We start from the raw sequence: 23195 nt of genomic DNA on the forward strand, positions 1-23195 counted from the left end.
TTGATCTACAATGCCAATTCTTTCATCCTGAAAAATTAGATGTACTCCTATAGTTTGGAAAATTTTGCACATAAATACAAATTTTCAAATTTAAGCATATAGTTTTGGGATATATATATAAGGAGTAAAAGAAAAAAGGTGATGTGCTTCATAAGAAAATAAAATTTATATCTATACATATATAAAAGATGAGTTTTGCCCTTAATTGCAAATATTTATAAGTTTTGGATTGTTTAATAAAATTTAGATATTTTGGTTAACCAATCAAAAAATTAATTCAATTTATAAATATAGCTGTTACAAATTTAATCACCATTTGTGAAAATTATTTGAGTCAATTCATCTATTTATATTTTGGCCGTTACAAATATTTGGCTTGGAAGTTTTCTTCATAAAGATACATAAATTTTTGGCCGTTATAAATCTTTAATAATTATAATTTAATCTCAATATTTCAATAATAAGCATTACATATAGATCAATCATGGAATTGGGGTTACATGAATTAGAAGATTTGTAACTTTGTAACCGTCCCATTATTAGGAATTATATTAATAATAATTTAATGTAAATTTTTAACACACTATAACTCCTCTATATTTTTTTTGTAACCGTCCCATTATTAGAAATTATATTAATAATAATTTAATGTAAATTTTTAACGCACTATAACTCCTTTATATTTTTTTTCTATATATATGTGCCATTCACTAGCTTATTACTCACTTTCTCATTACCTTTACCTATAATCTATTACATCACTGAATTTTCTACGAATTTGTTTTCAGTATGATTCTTGCTTTTTATTAATAGTATCTTTTCATATTTCTACATTTTACACATTCTTTAAGTGTAATTATTATGTTACTGATATTTGTTGTTATGTTCTTATCAGAGAGGATAGTTAAAACTATGGAAATGAGATTTCTCTATTAGCAGTCTACCATAACTTTATCAATCAAAGGTTGATATCATGGACGCATTCACATTGCCAAATTTAGTTTTGAGTTGATAAGTATTTTATAAAATTTATAGTACAAATGATAAGTTGTGTTCGCATTATTCACTAATGAAAATATTTCTCAAAGTGCAATATGGGGGTCTGTAGTTGACTATGTTTGAAGTTCTTATCTACATATGGGAGCAAACTGGCTTGGCTGAGAAGATGGTGTCGACGCAGATGAAAGTGTTGGAAACGGTGAGCTATTGGAGATAGATGAGGGTCGATGGGCGATGGGGCAGAGCTGCATGAGCATAAATGATTTTAGATTTTTTTTTTATTGAAATTTTTATTTCTTGGTTGCATTTTGATCTATTAATGGACTTGACTAATTTGCTATTGTTAATTGATTTTTTAATAGTGAAATTATTGAATGTTATATGATTAGTAATTAAATGGATTGATGAACAATGTAATTAATTCCAATATAAGTATTAAATTAAAATTTCAACATTATTATAAAAAAATCTACAAGACAATATGGAAAGTTATTTTGATTTTTCAACATTACCAAAAGTTATTAGTAACATAATCAAAATTGCTTTGTAATTAAATGTCATTGATTTATATTGTATTAGTGATTAAAAACTCTGTATAATTTTATTTTTTATCATAATTTATTTTATTTAAATTTTCAGTTTTATATGAGAAAATTTAATAAACCGTGTAAACGGGGTTGATACTAGTACTAGTAAAATTAAAGTGCAAGTAATGGCAGAGTGGAAGAGGAATCGTCCGTCAAATTTGGAATGTGGAACGTCACGCCCAAAATCAACCACCATAGAGAGCGCCAAATCAAACGAAACCCCCCCATACCTTTTTATTCATTTTGCCGCTCTCTCTCTCTCTCTTCAACAGACCAAACCCTTATATTGATTTTTCAAAATTGAATGCAATTTCATTTTAATTAACACTACACTCATCACTCAATCCTCTCTCCATGGGGCAGCCCTCCTCGCCGCCTCCACCACCGCCGCTCCCCGCCGATGGTTGCCAGGTGCGATGCGCCGGTTGCAGGATGGTTCTTACGGTTGTTACTGGCCTGACCGAGTTCGTCTGCCCTACGTGCCAGCTGCCGCAGATGCTGCCGCCTCAATTGATGCAGCAGCCTACTGCCCCATCCCCCGGCATTGATCCAACTAAGATCCAGCTGCCATGCGCCAACTGCAAGGCCATACTCAATGTTCCACATGGCTTACCGCGCTTCAATTGCCCTCAGTGTCAAATTAGTCTCGCCGTCGATCTCTCTAAGATCTCGCAAGTGTTGCCTCATCCACTCCGCCCTACTCTACCCCTGCCACCACCCGAGGAAGTCAATGAGGTTTTTCTTTTTTTTGAATAGCTCATTTCAATTGGCGCCTGCTGTTTCAATTTGAGTTAGCTTAGTGCGAGGCTGATTATCGGTGCTATTCATCCCTTTAAATGGTACTGAATCCTTAACCTGCCATGCATTCACGCTTGGAATGTTATTTTTGGGTCTAATCGAACTTAGCATTGTTGAATAAGTTGTTTCGTGACAGAGACATTAAGAGTGAATTTTCATGTCGTGCTGGACGATCTGACTAAGTTCATTTTTTTCTTTCAATGTTGAGTTATTTCTGAATAATTTGCTATCATAAATGATACTATGATCCTATCCTAGCAATGAAGGGCTTTGTTATAGCTTCAGATAAATGTTCGTATGGATCCAACAGAAGTACGAAATTCCGATTGTTTATGAGTATCCACGTTATACCTGAAGATCAATGTCAGTATTTATTTATATAGTATTTGTTTATTTTTAAAATGTTTCAGTCGTAAATACGCGGATGTCTAATATATTTGATCTTTATAAAATTGGGAATACTGTTCCTGAGAAAATGAGCTTATAAGCTTTTCGGTTTGGCTGCTTTTTAGTTTTAATCTGTACTCATTCTTCATTCCTGGTATCAAGTTACAACTGGTGTATACAGTTAGCAACTAGTGTTACTTTTCAGTATTGAAATTATCCCTTAGGATATCTTCCTCATTCATTTAAATTATAAAAACAAGCCTCATCTGAAATGGTCATGCACATATTTGCACATACTTAAGATACACAACTAGTTGATAGTTTGTAATAAACGGACATGTACATACGTGGGCATTATTTTACTTATAGTATGTACAGCCCTCCTTCCAAAATACCATGTTTGGTAGTAATATTTTAGAAGACGAAAGACTGTAACTATTGGTTTCTTGAGGTTTCTATGGAAAACTATGTATTTCTAGTGTTATCTGTAATTATTCTAAACACATTTCATTTTTGCCACCAAAGTTCCCATAACTAATATTTTCTCCTTTTCAGTCAGCCTGAGCTAGTACCTTCCAGATCTGTCTATTATTTTATTCTCATGCGTACTCAAAGAACATAGCATCATATCTTGGACTAATAGTATTTAGCTTTCTGGATGGTGTTTTTGCATCTTAGACTGTACCCAGTTGGTGCTGGCTAAGATTGTGTTTATGGTAGATTTGTTGATTGTGTAGTTAGATTACAACATGGAATCGATAATATGTTCTTACATTTTCTTGTACTGATCTCATGTTAGATTACGAATTAGGGAAATCAGAGCTATCAGATTGCATATTCTATGCTATTAATGCAAAAGGTCTAAAATGCCACACGTCACACAGCAAAACCAGGCTTCCTTATGTTCAGGGTCACTTATCAGATATGGAAACTTTTGTCATAATATTAATATCTCCTTTCTCCTTATGGACCCTACTTGCACATTTGCACTTCCTACTGTCGGAACTGACATATAGAGACAATAATATAAATGGTTAATTATAGTTAATTGTTTGAACTTTCAGCTTATTTAAGTTTATAACCTCAACTTTGATTTAGTTTTCTTTATAGCTTGAAAATTGACAAATTTTGTTCGTTTTATAACATAACCCATTCAATTGATGTATGAGTTTGACGGCCATGCCAAGACAAAGATTCAGACAGATTATTCGACAATTTTGGTTGAGTATCAAGTAAAATTTTTGCCAGAGCTGTGACTATAGTTGTTTTTCGTTCATGTCTCGTTAAACTTTTCCTCATTACTCAACCAAAATCGCCGAGTATCACATAAAAATCTCCGTTAAACACATGCTATACCCTGGTATTAACTCTTGCATAAACAAAATAAGTAATATCAGTGTGAAGGGAAACTACTATTTGTTGAATTATGTGAAGGTAGCTTGCTGTCTGGTGATGCAATTTGGTGCTTAGGATAGAATTGGGGATCTGGGGCCTATATATGCTTAAAAGTATATAATATAAGTGTTGTTAAAGGGCATTTCTGTCAGCATATACTGTTTCTTTTCTTGTAAAATTGTTTAACTTATCAAGCTACTATTTGGCCCATATTTTTGGGTTGGGATTTCCATGGCGGGTTTGTCATTCTTCTTCTTCAGTCACGTTTAGCAGACCAGGTCTTGACACCACCTATAGTGTAAATTTCAAAAAATCAATTGCTTGACTAGGTTTAATATTTTTTGCCTATATCAAGCAATCCGAACTAGTTCTGCAAGAGGACCACCTATTACTGAATAAATAATTAAATATAGGGTTTTAAGTAAGAATAATTAAAAAAAAAATCCCAGTTCTGCAGGAGAGAAATGCAAAATATTATATGTGCTATAAATGAGCTAATTAATTCCTACGCCGATGTATCATCTTGTTACCTTGAACTGTACTAGTTGTATTGAGTTTCCTGTTTTGGGTGCATGAATACGCGTGTTCATCTTGAAATTGTCTTCTTTGGAATTCTTTTACCAAAGTGCTAAGTGTTTAGAATCTTTTGTTGATTATTGATGCTTTTTTCCTCACTCATACCAGGTGGCCATTGAAGTGGAGCAGGAAGAAGATGAAGGAGGATTGGCTGGTGAAACATTTACTGATTATGTATTTTCTCCCACCGTTCTTTGTCAATATGAATTTGCAGGCTTCCGAAAGATCTGGACTAGTTCTGATAAAACTATCCTCTGTTTTGTTCAGCGACCTCCAAAACTTTCTATTGGTCCTCTTCATCCAGATCCTGTTGTGGAGACATCATCTTTATCAGCTGTACAACCTCCTGAACCTACTTATGATCTCAGGATTAAGGATGAGCTAGAACGTTCAAAAACATTGTCATGCTTACAGATTGAAACACTGGTCTATGCTTGTCAGGTTACTTCAAAGAGCTGATATGATTTATCTTCTGTGCATCTCCAACATAAATTATTGTAAAATTTCCTTGCATGTGGCAGAGACATCTCCAGCATCTTCCCAGCGGTGAAAGAGCTGGCTTTTTTTTTGGCGATGGTGCTGGTGTGGGTAAAGGAAGGACAATTGCTGGGTTAATATGGGAGAACTGGAACCATGGGAGAAGAAAAACATTGTAAGTACTAAGTATTCAACAATGTTGTCAAATATTGGCCATGGCGAATGGTGCTAAGTTTTTCGGCAAAATGTTACTGCCATGCTGTGGCATGGCAGTCTATGACATGCCATTTGGTCCATGCGCCCAAGTAGGACTTGCCTGATCCATTTTCCCAATAACCCAACACAACCCATTTGGCCATTTTTAAGTTAGGACTTGTGTTAGCAATCATGATTCTCGCTGAGCAAATTGCTATCCACACCTTCATTCTCTCTATTCCACTCCACCTCGCCCGCCCCAGCAACCCAATACTCTGTAGAATTTTATGTTTTCAATAATTTTGTTTTCTCCATTCTTTGATGTTATAGAATATATAAAGCTATAGAGAGTAATTGCAAATAATGTAGGATTTCAATTTAGACATAATATGTATTGAGGAGGACGAGGATTCGAATTTAAACATAATAGTATACAGTATTAGCTTATGAATTTACGTTTAAATTCTTGTGCTTAGGCTTGCACACCTCCATTCTCTCCATTCAACTCCACCTTCGTTGACCCACCTGCCCCCGTAACCCACTACTCCCAGATAAATTTTAAGTTTTCATTATTTTTTTTCTCCATTCTTTGATTTTATAGAATATAAAGCTATAGAGAGTAATTACAATAATGTAGGATTTGAATTTAGAGATAATATGTATTGATGAGGATGAGGATTTGAATTTAGGCATAATATGTGGAGTATTGGTTTATGACTTTTGTTTTAATTATTGTGCTAACGCTGGAATGACTCGAAATATCATGTAATGGCCTATGATTATGTTTTGATCATTGTGCTAAGATTTGACATATTATGTTTCTATCATTTTCTAAAATTTTGTATTTTATACTACTTTTTAGTCCGTATGAAGTTTCTAATTTTGGATACTCCTTTCTCTCTAATGAGGTGGGACCCATTCTCCACTAACAGTACTTTAGAACTTTTTCTCTCTACCTCTCTCTTAATTTACCAATTTTACATTAAATCGTGCCAAACCCAAAGTGCATATTCTTTGGGGACGTAGGGAGTATATATTAATTATTTATCAACTGCCATATTTTACCAAGCCGCCCGCATAACCCTTGTGGCGGTTGTTTGGTTGACCTCCATAAACTTCCAAATGCCACTGACAACATTGGTATTCAACAAGACCAATGTTCAATATTGGGCATTAAAATTGGTTAGAGACCACTTATGTTAACTAGCGGCCCGCATAACCCTTGTGGCGGTTGTTTGGTTGACCTCCATAAACTTCCAAATGCCACTGACAACATTGGTATTCAACAAGACCAATGTTCAATATTGGGCATTAAAATTGGTTAGAGACCACTTATGTTAACTAGCGATAGATTGTATAAGTTATGAGATATTAATGAGCTGATTGCTATGTTCCATTATGATTCTTTTGGATTGCAGATGGGTCTCTGTAGGTTCAGACTTGAAATTTGATGCTAGAAGAGATTTGGATGATGTTGGTGCGACATGTATAGAAGGTTAGTTCGGACTAGAATCATGAGTTTATCCATATTCTGCTGGGAAGTGGATTTCTTGGTAATTTTTGTTTTGCGAATTTTTACTAGTTTTATGTTGAAGTGAATAAGAGAGCATGAACATGACTGAATATGTTTAGATATCAAGTTTTTGTTCTTTTCATGATTTATCAATAGAAATGGATCAATTCAACTGCAATACAGATAAGAGCCATATTGTTTAGATCACATCTTTCCTAGTTATGCAGTTATGCTATTTAACATTTTGGGCTGGCATACAGTCTGCACATATAACAGTTTGCAGTTTAAATGGTTAGGGGTAGTGTTACATAAGTGATATATTAGGGGATACAGGTAGAAGTAACTCTTCGATCTATATATTCTTCTGTCTTTAATTTTTGTCTTATTAGCTTTGCTATGCTGTTCAATACTTTGTTTGACTAGAAAATAAACCACCATACTTTTTGATTTCACTGATCTAATTTTCTAATATTTCAATTGCATTTTTCATAATTTCCCCTTGTAGTTCATGCTCTGAACAAGCTTTCTTACTCTAAACTCGATTCCAAAGCTGTTGGCATCACGGAGGGAGTTGTTTTCTCAACTTATAGCAGCCTCATTGCATCATCTGAGAGAGGACGTTCGCGTTTGCAACAGCTTGTACAATGGTTTGGTAAAATGGATGCACTTATTGTATTTGATGAGGTAGGCATCTTTTTTACTTCTACTGGCTAGTAAATATGATCAATGATGTAATCAACTATTCTGTTATTTCTAAATATATTCTTGTAGTGTCATAAAGCAAAAAATCTGGTCCCTGAAGCTGGGGGGCAGCCAACAAAGACAGGTGAAGCCGTTCTTGATATCCAGGTGGCACTCCCCTACGTTTACTCTATAGTGTTAATGTTATTAATGTTATTCTTAAGCTGTTTCTGTGCGATACTTGTGATTTTTTATCTTCCGAAAAAGAGGGCACGTGGTACTACTGTTTTTTGTCTTATTTTCTTCCTTTGCATCTACTGATTCATATACTATGGGTTATATGACACATATGGATAAATAATCCATAATTTCAAAATTCATTTTTAGCATTGCATAGAAGTTTTTGGGATCAATTTTATCTTCTAGCACAATACATCACTGCGAGAAGAAAGTGACCAGATAATGTTTTACATACGAAGTCATCAAAGCATTTATGCACTTAACAGGTACCCAGACATTTATGCTGGACTGGAATATGTATACCTGTCCTGTACCGCATCCTGAATTTTATTTTTAGTTCTTGTTCCTCAAAATTATTATACTTTTACCTTCTCTTGTGCTGTATCCATTGTGCTGCTCCCGGTTCTGGTTGTTTACTAGTTACGTATCTTTGGTCTGATATTGAGTTGCATGTGTGCTGCAGCATTTACTGCTATGTGAATCTGTGTGCTTCAACACTCTCACTTTCTCCACCTTCCATCTCGATATTTGCACTTTGTATAGCTTATGCATTGCAGGATTTAAAAGGTATTTTCTTTTGCTCCCTGAATTTTGTAATGTAGGCCAGACTCCCTGAAGCTCGCGTCATCTATTGCTCAGCAACTGGTGCTTCTGAACCACGCAATCTGGGTTATATGGTTCGCCTCGGTCTTTGGGGACCAAGAACATCTTTTCTCGACTTTCGTGATTTCCTAGGTGCAATTTTCCTTTGACATGTACTAATCTACTTTAGTTGCTATTAATACTTCTGTGAAATTTAATGCATTCTTTCAACTTATTCATGTGCCTATCTTTGTATGTGGTCATTGCCCCAATTTGGTATTGCCACAAAGTTCTTTTCCCAGTCTAATAAATGTAAGGAGTTGTTAAACAATGGATAGGACTAATGTATCAAGGACCATAGTTATGTTAGGTATGTTCATATCAGTGATGGATTTTGAATTTTTGGTCTATCTTTCCAGTTGAGTTCCACTCATGCTCCTTTATCTCCCCTTACATACATTTTTGGCTCCACAAAATAAGATGCAGAATTGAGTGGGTGGTTAGAAATGTTTCAAGCGTGTATATACTTTTGAGTTTGATGAATATTATTTCAATTACAGTTATCTTAATTTTTCCCATCTACTTCTCGTCATGTAAAGTAATTCTTTAAATGATTATTAATAGTTTATTTGTTGGTTGTTGCAGGTGCAATGGTTAAAGGGGGTGTTGGAGCTCTGGAACTTGTTGCCATGGATATGAAAGCAAGGTTTAGAACATTTTTCTGGAATATCTTGCAGACTTCTAGATTTAAATTGAAAATGGCTTCAATTTTTAGGGGGATGTATGTTTGTCGCACCCTGAGCTACAAAGGTGTGGAATTTGAAGTTGTTGAAGTGCCACTGGAGGCCAAAATGATGGTATGATCACTATCACTATGTTTTGCTTCCAGGAAATGAGGTCTTATTACTAACTACTCCCTCCGTCCCATAGTAGATGTCACACTTTCCTTTTTGGTTTGTCCCATAAAAGATGTCACATTTCCTTTTTTAGAAAAAACTCCCTCTCACATTAATATAAATATACTGTTTTCTCTCTCTATCTAACACACATAATAACACCTCCTAAAATCCCGTGCCAATTCCCAAGTGTGACATCTACTATGGGACGGAGGGAGTACTAAATAAACTTAAATGCTATATGATTACCTTTTGTAAGATATATATTGTACTGAGGGTGTTTGGCTAAGCTTCTTAAAGCTTATAAGTGGTTTAGTAGCTTATGAGCTTTTCAAAAGTGTTTGGCCACATAAGCTTCTACATAGCTTAGAAGCTGTAAAATAAGCTCCAACAACTTATTTTGTCTTACATTTTCTCTCTTCAAATACGATTTTCTATATGTTAACTCATGATTCTCTCTTACTAGCATATAAGCTCAGATTGTCCAAACACTAATAACTTATATAAGCTCTTAAGATATCACATCTTATATAATTTATATAAGATCTTAAGATGTTACATCTTATTAGCTTTTGTGGATTCAGGAAATGTATGAAAACGCGGCAAAGTTCTGGGCTCATTTAAGAGTGGAGTTGATATCAGCCATCACCATTCTTGACAATGAGAAGCCTAGTTCTAGTCAAGTATGGAGATTGTACTGGGCAAGTCATCAGGTACTGTAGTAAATATTCTTTTCTTGGAAGATCTAACCTTTTTCCAGTTTTCCCATAGGTTACTTCTCATTATGGTAATGTATGTGTGTATTTTTGTTCTTTTTTTTGCGCTCTATATAGCGCTTCTTTAGGCATGTTTGTATGTCTGCGAAAGTGCCTGCAGTAGTTAAACTTTCTCAACAAGCATTGCTGGAGAATAAGTGTGTGGTTATAGGCCTACAGAGTACTGGGGAAGCAAGGACTGAGGAAGCCATTACTAAATATGTAAGATTGTTCTCGACTGTGTTTTTGTGCAATTCAAGTTATAGCTTAAACTTTCCATATGTCCTTGTGGTTTTGTGAAGAGAGTGTTCAGCATGTGATTCCAAAGTTAATTTTCATCTTTATCATATACTCCCTCCATTCACGAAAGTAGTCTCATTTGTGGACGACACGAGTTTTAAAGCGCAAATGATAAAGTAAGAGAGAGAGAGATAAAAAGTGGTGAGAAAGTTTCCATACACAGAAAGAGACAAATTTTTGTGGATGGGCTAAAATGGAAAAATGAGACTATTTTTCGTGGACGGATGGAGTATATTTCTGATGGATATTATTGAGCTATCTTTCTCTAATTGACTTCTTGAAACTTTTCATTGTATTGATAGGGTTTGGAGCTTGACGATTTTGTATCTGGGCCTCGTGAGTTATTGTTGAAATTTGTTGAGGAACATTATCCCCTTCCAGATAAACCTGATGAACCACTTGCTGGTATTTATTTGTTATATGGTAGGTAACTTCTCCTTATGTGGCATGTTATAGTAACTTCAATTTGCTATTTGTGCAGAAGAAAGTGTAAAAGAGCTTCAAAGAAAGAGGCATTCAGCTACACCTGGTGTTTCATTTGCAGGGAGGGTAAGGAAAGTTGCTAAACAGGAGGTTGAAAGTGAAGAAGAAAGCGAGTGGGAATCTGAAAGTAATTACAGTAACTTATATGATAATTTCTCTTAAATATGATAATTTCTCTTAAAAAAATCAACCATCAATTATGACACCTTGAATCCTGCTTTATACAATTTTCAATTTGACATTCTGTCATTGCAGAAAACAATTTCTCTAAACGCGCATTGTTCTTCCATAACTATTTCTTAGATATCCCTTTTCGAGTAGTTAATCCTTTAATTGTTTCTTTAGGAATCTTATCGAGACAGTAAGTCCTTGTGCTTAAATAGTCTTCAGTTTCATGATTTATTTCAAGTGTCACTGCTGGAATATGAGTTTTTTTTTGGGTTTTGCTTTTGGTTAGGTTGTCCTATACAGCTGATATTTCAATTACAGCTATAAATTTGAACCATACAATCTTAATATTGCTACTTGCTTTTGAATTATTATGATTTTATTTCGTTACGGAACGGTCTTTCTGTAAAATGCAGCTGACACAGAACCAGAAACTGAATCTGATGATGAGTTCGAGATCTGCAACGTTTGCAATTTTGAAGGGGTATATATCTTGTCCCTCGTCTTAACCATGACCATGACAAGGATGATTTGGATTTATTATTATTATTATTATTATTATCATCATCATCATCATCATCATCACTCCTCATTGTCTACTTATTCATGAATCTAGGAAAGGAAGAAATTGCTTCAATGTTCATGTTGCAGCCAGCTTGTTCACCCTGCTTGTCTGGTTCCACCTATTGTTGAAGTAATATCTGGGGATTGGTCTTGTTACTCTTGCAAGGAGAAAACAGAGGAGTTTCTCAGAGCTAGACAAGCCTACTATGAAGAACTACTGAAAAGGTACCCTTGATGAAAACAACTTATGGTTCCCTTCAAAGTATTTTGAATATCTATTATTCGTCTTTATGTGATATTCTCACCTGATTAGATATGAAAGAGCCCTTAAGCGTAAATTGGAATTTCTAGAAATAATACGCTCGTTGGATCTTCCTAACAATCCGTTGGATGATATTGTTGATCAGGTAACTTCAATATTCATTCAGTACAAAACAGAATTCCTTTCTAGACACCTTATTCTATGCCTGTGTGACATTGGAGCAGCTTGGAGGTCCTGATAAAGTAGCAGAAATTACAGGGCGACGTGGCATGCTAGTCAGGGCTTCTGACGGAAAAGGTGTTACTTATCAGGCACGGAACACGTGAGTTGGGACATGTCCCTATATCATCATTTTGAGTTGCGTTTGTAGTTGCTAACTCACATGCTGTGTGTTTTAGGAAAGATGTGACCATGGAAATGGTCAATATGCATGAAAAACAGCTCTTCATGAGTGGTAAAAAACTTGTAGCTATCATATCTGAGGCTGGATCTGCTGGTGTTTCTTTGCAGGCAGATAGAAGAGCAGTCAATCAGGTATCGTAATTGAAATGTGTTTTTTTTTTCTAGTGGTTTTTGTGGTTATGCCTTAGGATCATGCTTTGTTGTCATTTTTAGTCCATCTATGTTGAATCATTTTGTTCTGGTAACAGAGAAGAAGAGTTCATCTGACCCTTGAATTACCTTGGAGTGCTGATAGAGCAATTCAACAATTTGGAAGGACTCACAGATCAAACCAAACTTCTGCACCGGAATACAGGTGGTTATGAATTTCTGGCTTGACAAAAAGACCTTCTGACAATTGTTGCAGCAATATGTGAAAACTAAGTCTCGCACTTGCATAAAAAGTGTCAATAATAAATTCTACCCACTTGAAAGTGTGAAGAAAGAAAAATCCACTTGTTTGAGAGCATATAAAACCTACTGTATGGGTGAAGGGACAAAAATGCCTTGATATCATAGTTCCATTAAAATAAATCTGAAAATTGAAAGATAAAAATCCTAATTCTACAAAAATATACATATTACTGATATGTGCAACGTGACTTCTTCGCATCTTTTTCAATACATTGTTGTGCAAAATTTTATTGCAAACTACTACATAACAGTAATGTCATTGCAACCTTTTTATGTTTGTCTATGAGGGTTTTATGAAGTTTTCCATATACAGTAGTAATGTTAAAAGAAGCTTTAGAATTTTTTTTTTTTTTTTTGGCTTGTTTCATGTTTGCACATCCAAATGTGAATTGCCTGCATGGAGCCATTTCTTCGTGCAGTGATGAATTCTTCTCTAATGCATGATATATATGAATTTGTTTCGCAAAAACAAGAATTTTATTTACTACACAACCAGTGATGACTGAATGTGGAAGATTTTATATATTTTGAAAGTTGATACAAGTGTTTTTTACTTCGACAAGCTGAAGGCTGGGTATTCTCCCTTTTCACTCTAAAAAGAAGTGCCATTTCTCCATCTTCCTTTTGAATTAAAATGCAACAAGCTATTGTGCTAAAGTGATTGGATTTTATGGAACATTCTCGTTGAACCGAGCTCATGATTAATGTAGTAATGTACAATGGAAGGCAAGGACCCAAATACCCGATATAATCTTACCAGTTCCATAACCATTACATATTAGTAGTACTCATCAACTTAAAATGATAAATAAAAAGATAGTATGCAGTGTTTCAATGAGTATTAGAATTATGTTTGTGCTGTCAGTCATGAAAAAGTTTCATTGCTTGGAGTTTCTAAGATATATCCTGATACGTCAGTGTTGAAAATACTTTAAATGAATCATTTATTTTATATTAAGAGTAGTTGTCAATATCAATTAGGAAGAAGATGTGAAATTCTGTATCAAAAATTTATGAATAAAATTATAAAGCTCTGAGGTAAGCCTGATGTAATGATAAAATTATTGAGCTTGGAGCCAAGTCTTGTGTATTGATAAATAGTATGGCACACTATAAATTGCTTAATATCTTACGGTCCACAAATTTTCAAATTGACAGATCTGAATGTGAGAACTTAAGTAAATTAATTTTCTATTTTAATAGGCTGCTTTTCACAAATCTTGGTGGCGAACGACGTTTTGCTTCCATTGTTGCAAAGAGACTTGAGTCTCTTGGAGCATTGACACAGGGAGACCGAAGGTAATACCAATGTTGTAGCCAATAAGGTACATTTCAGTTTCTTCTTACCTGCCCTCACCAGTTGTTCTTACATCATCTTATATTGCAGAGCTGGACCATCTCTCAGTGCTTACAATTATGATAGTGCATTTGCAAAGAAGGCCTTAATGAATTTGTACAAGGGACTCATGGAACTGGTACTAATCTGGATGATTTTTATACTGTAATGAAACTGTCAAACGAAAATTTTACTTTGATGAAGTGCTTATACTCATTGTTTTGAATCTTCAGGAACCTTTGGCCATTGTTCCACCAGGATGTTCATCTGAAATTCCTGAAACAATAGAAGAATTCGTTACGGAAGGAAGAGCTGCTCTTCATTCTGTTGGGATTATTAGAGATCTAGTTCCTGGTAATAGCTTAGCATATAAATATAGTCATGAGCCTTTTTTTTACTATTGTTTGACTTTCTATTTTGTCCCTCTATTTCATTTATTCATCCTCGTATAGATGCTGACTTCTAGAAGGTAGTTTAATTAAATGTAGCTCTCATCTAAGAGGAGTGCTTACATCCTGTTTTTAGCCCAAATTAACATTATCCACTAATGCTTGTAGGTAATGAGAAGGAAGGTGGAAAGGTTTCTGGCCGTATAGTTGATTCAGACATGAATGATGTTGGGCGTTTCCTGAACCGACTTTTGGGGCTCCCTCCAGGGATTCAAAATAGGTTTTGGCTGTGTGTTTGACCAGTGCTACCATTTCAGGTTGTTTGAGTGTCGCCAATAATAGTAGACGCGAATGGTATTGCAGGCTGTTCGAGTTATTTGTTGGCATCTTTGATCTTCTTATTCAGAGGGCACGTATTGAAGGGCATCTGGATTCTGGTATTGTAGATGTGAAGGCTAACACGATAGAGTTGCTGGGAGCACCAAAGGTTACAATACTCAGTGAATTTGTGGGTTTAACATTATAACCAGTTCTTAACACTCATTTTTCAGACTGTTCATGTTGACAATATGTCCGGAGCATCCACTGTGTTGTTTACTTTCACACTGGATCGAGGAATGACATGGGAGGTATTTTGAATTACATAAAAAACAAAATCCAAACAGATAAACTTTATTTTTTTGTAAAAGCTTGTGTGTGTTTAATTTGTTTTCTGTAGGCTGCTTCCTCCATTGTTTGAGGAAAAGCAAAAGGATGATGCCGGATCAAGTAACAGTGGATTTTATGAATCAAGGAGAGAATGGATGGGAAAACGCCATTATCTTTTAGCAGTGGAAAAGTATGTTCATCTTGACATACATGTACATAGCGAATATGACTGTGTTATACAGCTAAAGAATTTCTGTGACTAAATGTGCTTGCTTAAAGTCAGGCACACTCCCCAATTATATAATGCCTTCACCTGTCAACATTGTTTATTGGTTGATGCATCTTGTTGGTGCTAGCAAATGAACTGTAGAGTTGCATTGGTCACTGGGACAAGTTTTAGAACAGTGGTTATTTTAAATAATTATAAATTTAACTATATTAAAAAGTAATTTATTTAAACAAATTCAATCTGTCTAGAATTGTTAGAGTTTATTAACTATTGATTTTAACTAATATATGGAGTATCTATTTTTCAAAACGATCTCCTATGACGTCCTACTTTCTTTTGTGGTGCCCTGTTTAACAACATGCAAGTACCAGAAATGGGCTCATATCCTGCTAGTTAACGGGATTAGATGCACCTTTGTAAATATAAGTATATGCACAACGTGGATAATGAATGTCCACTTTTAGTATACAGCAAGTACCAGAAGTAGGCTCATATCCAGCTAATACTTATTTGTGTCTAATTTTTGTTGTCTACGTTTCAGTTCTGATTCTGGAGTGTACAAAATTTTCCGGCCAAACCTTGGGGAGTCTATAAGGTGCATAGACATTCCAACCTAGAACTTCACTTGATTTTCCTGATTAGTATCTCTTCTAGGCTTCTGAAATCACTTCCAATATCCAGGGAAATGACTCTAACAGAACTAAAAGAAAAATATAGAAAACTTTCAGCTCTTGAGAAAGCTCGTAAAGGCTGGGAAGGTGAATATGGAGTTTCATCCAAGCAGGTAACTATGATCACATAAGTTATTGAACCATGTGTCTTTTCAGTGTTTTATAAGAATCCACAATGACTTTGATTTTGTTTTAGAATATGAGCCTCCCACATCAGTTTGTGATATAGTCTAGCTTCGTCTCTTATACTACAATATATATGTGACCTATGTTGAGTAATGAAATACACCTACTACTCTTCTCTCCTATGTCTATATACTTCTCCACATATATCTATAGTTTATTGTTTGAACTTAATACAATGTGTAAAGCTTTGATAATTTTTTGCCTTTTATGGTGTTGAGGCATGTGCCTCATCTATGATAACATGGTTATGTCATTTAGAAACATGAGCGCATGTACTTACTAGAATTAAATTAAACTACATTTGATGCGACCTAAATGGGATCTATTGCTGGGAGAAAATCACAGTAGGTGAGATAATAGGAACTTCCAGGGCTCCAGCCTGCTGTCAATATATAGTTTTCTTAATGTGACAATAGGAAGTTCGCCATATATGAAAGCAGCATTTAGGAGTTCAGTCTTGTGTTAATAGTTTGATCCTTCGTACAGCGTGTGAATGACAACTGTTATACTTGGAACTTTTCATTGCACTGAAATTTAAGTAACATAATGTAACTAGAAGATATGGAGGCATTCAGTCAAAACAGTTGTGTAGCAAAGAATGGGGGTTTAGAATGGACTATGGAGGATGTTCTGGCCTAGTTATACATAGATCAGAAAAATAAAATATAGGTGTCTTAACATAGTACATTTATATTGATATTGTTGTTCTCTATGGACATCTGATATGCCTGAAAATAACATGGACGATAACTGCTGTAATCTGTGTTAGTAATTACTGCTAAACCACTCCACCTCTCAAATTATTAAAACCCCTCCGGCCCTGCCATGCACCAACACAATATTAATAAAAATCTGATAGTATTTGGAAATAAAAGTTGTGCAAAAGTGCATAACACATCATAAAGGCTTCATTTATAATTTTACTTGTGGCTTTATGATATACTATCTGTTTTGCTGTTGCATTTTGAGAATTGAGTTGCTAACAACTTATTGAGTTTTCACATGCAGTGCATGCACGGTCCCAACTGTAAATTGGGTAGCTTCTGCAGTACAGGCAGAAGGTTACAGGAAGTGAATATTTTGGGTGGCCTCATTCTTCCTGTTTGGGGCACTGTTGAGAAGGCACTCTCCAAGCAGGTAACTCCATTATTTTTTTCTATATTTAATGTATGATTTCATGGTATACATGTATAGATTAATGTTGTAATCCAGCTAAATGAAATGATTCAAATGATTGTAAGTAAAGACATGTTTCCTTGTGGTGATTCTCTTATGCCTTCCAGACACAACTCTACTTTATATAGGTCCTCAACATTTCTGATGCCTATTGGAAATGTTGGTTAAGTAAAGACTTGTTTCTTTAATTGACACATTGATTCCTCTTCACAGGTTCGTCAAAGTCATAAAAGAATCCGGGTTGTGCGTATAGAGACAACTTCTGACAGTCAGCGAATTGTTGGATTCCTCATCCCAAATGCAGCTGTTCCAACAGTTTTGCAAGGTCTCTCTCTTTCTCTGGTTATGGCCTTGTAGATTTAATCGTATCATGAACTATGAGTCATTGAGATTAGAATAATATTTACAAAGTTGATATTTTGGCAGATCTGGCCTGGGTTCACGAAATTGATGACGAGTGAGATTTGCAAGGGCTCAACCCTGTTTTGCTACTTTTATGGAGGAGCGGTTTTGGTTTGTGCTACCAAGATGGGCAGATTTAGGATATGATGACCCCGAACGATGTTTTGGCAAAGCCATATTCGATTGGCAGTGAAAGTTACGCCCACATTTTTGAGCTATTTTGGTGCAGTCTCACATTGTTCATATCCCAATTTTTGAGGCCCCATTGGATCTGTTTTTGTTGTATATTATTATGAATAGCATTCATGTAATATAGGCAAACACAAGAAGATTGCAAGTGTGTCAGAAACTCATCTTAAATACAAATCCCATTGCTCCTTGTGGCAGTTCAATCACAACGCTGACTGCTAATATTGAAGACTTATTGCACATTCAAGCTCACACAAAGCATCACAAGCAGACCAACTGAAAATATCACAACAGTCGATTATCTTCAAAGCAGGCATTAACAACAAATGCAATTGGCCTTAGTGAAACTGCATAACAATCTTATAATCATCAGCAGATAAAAGGAGCATCAACATGTTGATCGCTGCAGTATAATCCGGGGCGCTGAGTGTAGCCCTGTTTCTGCAGAAGGCGCCTAGCCTTGGTGACGAGTTCTTGGTTGCTCACGCTGCCATCGGATTCAGCAAGAATCGTCTGAATGGCATTACTGAGAGCGCCATAAGCTTTGCTTGCGTCGCCAGCAGGTGTGGCATCCGCTGATGTTTGGTCAGTCTGGCAGCCGCTGATCAGAATGCCCGTATCCGGCAGTCCTTTCTGGGTTGTTCCAGCATACGCCTCCTTCTTGCTTCCAACATGCGTTGCCAACGCAGGTTCAGCATAGCTCTCGTCGTTGTCTTGAAGCTTCTGCTGCAGAAACTGCTGCGCTAGCCCTCCAACCATTCCTAAAAATCCCCCTGCTTCCCCTCCTTCAGCATTGCCCCCTTTTATTTTTCCAAATATGAAATTCATGAACTTCTTGACCTTGGGGCTGGCATCTTCCCCGAAGACGTCGAACAGCGTGGGCCGCAGCTTGCCAACATCTATATCCTCCTTGCCGGTTTTCTGCTTCAGCAACTCGATCAGTGTTGAGAGCGGCAGAGATTTGTTCTTTACTCCTTCAATTTCTTCAACTTCTTCTTCTTCTCCTCCTCCTTCCTCTTTGCGTCGGCCGAATCGCGATTCAATTGCATCTCCGACGCTCCTGCGCAGGAAGTCCCTGAAGCCTCCAGATTCCTTCTCCTTCTCCTCCTCCTCCTCTTCGCCACTATTCCTATGGCTCTCTCCGATCTGCTCCTTAGCCTCATCAATCAGCCCTCCGCTGTGACACGAATCCGACACGATCGTGATCTGGCACCCGCCGGGCACTTTGTCAACCAAATCTCTGAAATCATCATCTGCTCACACAATCAAAATCAGATCACAAACTCAACTACACCAACACATCATGTTTCGCACCAGATTCATATGGATCTACGAAGTCAATCAACAACACAAAGTAGAGAGTGGTGAACTGACCGGTTATAAGGTTCATATCAGTGGGGACAATGCACTCGTCGTAGCCGGTGTCGTCTTCCTCGCCAGTCTCGGCGGGAAGGCGGGTGCCGTGGCCGCTGTAGTGGACGAAGAGGAAGTCGCCGGGGCTAGCGGAATCGACGAGATCAGAGAGGGCGGCGCGTATGTTGTGGCCGGTGGGCTGCTGGTACGAATCGTCGGTATCGATGAGGACGGTGATGTCATCTTCGGAGAAGCCGTAACGGTCGACGAGGCAAGAGTACATCCGCCGCACATCGTTGATGCATCCTTTGAGCTCGGCCTTGGTTCCGGGGTAGTTGCAGCCGATCAGAACAGCCTTCTTCGCCATGGGTATGAATTGATGAGATGAGAGTTGAAAAATGGTTGATTGGAAGATGAATATCGTATATACTCCTCTTTTAAGTAAGGTCAAGAAGGGAAAGTCTTTTCCAATTGTAGTTGATTGGAGAGAGATATTACTTGGGATGTCGGCATGACTAGGCCGTTTCATTTCATTATCATTTTCATTTATTGTTTTTGGTCGAATTTTCTACGCGGCGTTACAAACTTACAATATGGGAAACTGCATTTAAATTAGTATTGGTACGATTTTTAATTCACTTTCACCACATTTTAGAAATTTTAAAATAAAAAAAATATCTGAAAATTATGATTTAACTAATTATTTTATAAAATTAAAATTGAAGTTGTTTTTAAATTTAAAGGTCAAAGCAATTTGACACGGTGAAGAGTGTCAAAACCTTAGGCAATTTAAGGATATGGAGTATAGTAAAAATTTCATAATCCTTTCATACCAAGTTGACATAGTGACATTAGCGTATACCTCACCAATAATTTGTTGACAAATAAAAATAGAAAAGGTCCTCATTCCAAATCAATTAAACACCAATTCAATAAAATTAACGGCACAAAATGGACGTCCACTAATCATCTAACTGCACAAAATGGACATCAACTAATCATGGAAAGTAGCATTATATTACTATTATAAAATATAGATTACATTCATATAATAAGCGTTCAATATGCTACTCCTACAATATATATGTATATTGACTTCTTAACCCAATAATATTTCACATTAAAAAGTAATTATATTATAATACTTTTCATGTCAAAACAAAATAATATTACACCTATTTGACAATAATACTATTTTAAGATTTTATTAGTGAGATTTTTTTATTCAATTCATATTTTTATATATACAAAAATTTTATATAAATAAAAATTATCACTATTATAACTTATATGTAGTATTTTGTTAGCATATTAAGTAATCAATTATGATTTTCAATATTTTCTTATTACCATGTAAAAAATCAAAAAATATATTGAAGGTTATTAAAAATATATAAGAAAATATTAAAAATTATACTCCCTGTCCACGAAAAATATGGCACTTTGTGAATGACACTAGTTTTAATATAGAATTGGTAAAGTAAGAGAGAAGGGATTAAAATAAGAGAGAAATAGTGTTAGTGGAATGTGGGGTCCATATTATTAGTAACTAAGAAGTCGTTTGGTTGTAACGTTTAAGACATATTATAATTTTTATCTGCAATATACCTATTGTTTGGTTAATTAAGCTTGCTTGTTCATGGCCCGTTTTTAACCGCCGAGGCCTGCACTATTCATGTAACAATCGAAGGGTTAGGAACTCAATTTTTTTGGCTGTTTATTAGCCGACATCGAACGACGTGCCTTATTAACACCCTTTTTTTCCCCAATTTCCCATCCCCATTATTTCAATTCGAATTTGGGCAAGCAGCTCAAATTGAAAACCCCTTTTTTCTGAAAACGGGAAGACAGTGCTAGTCCTCATTACCCGGCGACGGAAGTTTTTGCACATAGGTTCGATTTAGTCTGCGCAAAGTAATTTCGTTCTCTATCGACTATGTTGTGTAGATTTGTTGACGTTTTTGTTGGATCTTTCCCCAATTGCTCATCCCCATTATTTTAGGGATGCAGCCCAAAGCTAAAGCCTCATCTCAAAACTCACTCGTAGAAGAAGAAATTGGCGATCCTCAGTAGTAGTCGGCGGAATTTTGTACGCGAAAGGGAATCGATTTAGCTCGTCGAATTAATTTCATCTTTTTACAACCATATTGTGCAAATTTGCTGACGTTTCAGTTGGATTTTTTGGAGTAATCGTTCAGATTTGGATGTTAAACATTATTGCGTGATTTTGTGTGTCTCCATTTTCTGTGAATCCTTTTTTACAGTGCGACAATTATTTGTGATTTCTGTACATGAGCCTTTTCCTTAGTTTATGTGCGATTATCTGCAGAGTTTGTTGTAGTGTCTTGTTGATTAAATTGGTGATTTCTTGTTCATAAACATTAAACATGTATGATTATTGCTGTTCAGATCTTCTGTATGTAGGGATTGATGATAATTTCTTTGGTCGTTCAGATGTCCTATTTTGAATCTTTTGATGGTGCAGTAGCCTGATTTTTCTACTAGTATTACCAATTGTGGGTATGGCTCGAACATTTCGTTTATCCAAAGTCGTTTACCTCATGGTAGAAGATGTATTGCATCTCTTACATATGCACATGCTTATCCTGTTGCACTTATATCTGAAAAGAAGTACATGATGTGGTCGGCGTACTAGGAAGAATCTAATTAGGAATTCACACAAGGATAGGATGCCCCAACAGGTGAGACACATGAATAGACTCACGAAAATTAGTGACATAGACTATTTTGTGAACCTACGTATGGATAGGAATGCATTTGGTCGTTTATGTATCCTATTGAGAGATGTTGGTGGGCTGTGAAATGGTATATATGTCTTACTAGAGGAACGAGTAGCTATTTTTCTAAGCATCCTAGCCAGTGTTTTAAAACCGGACCGGATCGGCAGGTCCGACCGGTCCGGCCACGAACCGGCAGGTTTTCCGATCCGGTTTGGCCTTTTGAACCGTCAGCTAGTTAAGCCGTTTTAGATATGACAAACCGGCCGGTCGGGCAGGAAACCGCCGGCCGGTTGAACCGGTTCTTGAAACATTTCTGAAAATCATCGAGAATATCCGGTGCAACTACTATGAGATTCACTTGCCCACTGCATTGTTTCTTCCCCTTCTCCAATAGATCGAAAATCTGTTGATTTAAAGCAGTGAACATCACAAGATTGAGTGGCAAAATAAGAGAATTGAAAAAGATAGGAATATCTCACACCAAGAAGGAAGTGAAAGGTTTCAAAATGGAGATGGAGGGGGTGGGGGCGAATTTCTGAGAGGCGGCGACAGGTGTGGGGATTGAAAATAGGGTTAGGGTATTTATCAAAGTGGTTGCGTGACGTATGGGTGTGTGGGAAAGCATTTAAAATGTTAATTTATACTCCCTCTGTCCCAGAGAAGTTGACACACTTTCCTTTTTAGTTTGTCCCACAAAAGATGTCACATTTTCCTTTTTGGAAAAAGTTCTCTCTCACATGAATATAAAAATTATATTTTCTCTCTCCATTTAACACACAAAACAAAACCTCCTAAAATCTCGTGCCATTTTCAAAGTATGCCAACTTCTCTGGGACGGAGGGAGTATTATATTTTATTAAAATTATACTAGAGACATGCTTTTATATTCAATTAGTAGTGTTACATAGGTATTACGCTAGGACAAGTATTTTGAATTCATTATTTTGAGTTCAATTTTATATAAAAATACATTATATATATTTTTATGTAATAAATATATTATTGCTACAATATTTCGGTTCAACCAGTGGTTCGACCGATTGGACCAGTTGAACCGTGAACCGATAGCCACAACGGTTCGCTTGCCGGTCCGATTTTTAAAACATTGATCCTAGCACACCACAAGAAAATTCGTCCATCTGGTTTTGATTTTAAGCGTTCC

General features: G+C 36.1%; 2 protein-coding genes across 2 annotated transcripts; one reads left to right on the plus strand and one right to left on the minus strand.

Annotated features, from left to right (window-relative positions):
• The first annotated feature begins 1797 nt into the window (after positions 1 to 1797).
• On the plus strand, positions 1798 to 18148 carry LOC125187508 (protein FORGETTER 1-like). Its single transcript, XM_048084108.2, is given in 33 exon segments — positions 1798 to 2321; positions 4851 to 4916; positions 5010 to 5183; positions 5264 to 5394; positions 6833 to 6909; positions 7433 to 7611; positions 7699 to 7776; positions 8451 to 8583; positions 9076 to 9136; positions 9206 to 9287; positions 9911 to 10039; positions 10160 to 10303; positions 10684 to 10786; positions 10863 to 10991; positions 11449 to 11516; positions 11649 to 11821; positions 11910 to 12003; positions 12083 to 12180; positions 12257 to 12392; positions 12509 to 12615; positions 13917 to 14012; positions 14101 to 14188; positions 14283 to 14403; positions 14607 to 14718; positions 14802 to 14925; positions 14990 to 15067; positions 15157 to 15168; positions 15170 to 15276; positions 15857 to 15910; positions 15997 to 16099; positions 17181 to 17309; positions 17562 to 17673; positions 17775 to 18148. Coding segments are annotated over 33 exon segments (3714 nt in total). The 5' UTR covers positions 1798 to 1940; the 3' UTR covers positions 17810 to 18148.
• MC4 (metacaspase 4) lies at positions 18091 to 19772 on the minus strand. The gene is made up of 2 exons (XM_048084109.2): positions 19314 to 19772; positions 18091 to 19192 (listed from the first exon to the last, which is right to left on the minus strand). Exons 1-2 carry the CDS (start codon positions 19657 to 19659, stop codon positions 18309 to 18311), a joined length of 1230 nt encoding a protein of 409 aa, XP_047940066.1. The 5' UTR covers positions 19660 to 19772; the 3' UTR covers positions 18091 to 18308.
• Between the last annotated feature and the right edge of the window lie 3423 nt (positions 19773 to 23195).

Source organism: Salvia hispanica, chromosome 5 (assembly GCF_029641045.1).
Source record: "Salvia hispanica isolate PSC_SH4W2 chromosome 5, Shi_PSC_v1, whole genome shotgun sequence".
NCBI lineage: Eukaryota > Viridiplantae > Streptophyta > Magnoliopsida > Lamiales > Lamiaceae > Salvia > Salvia hispanica.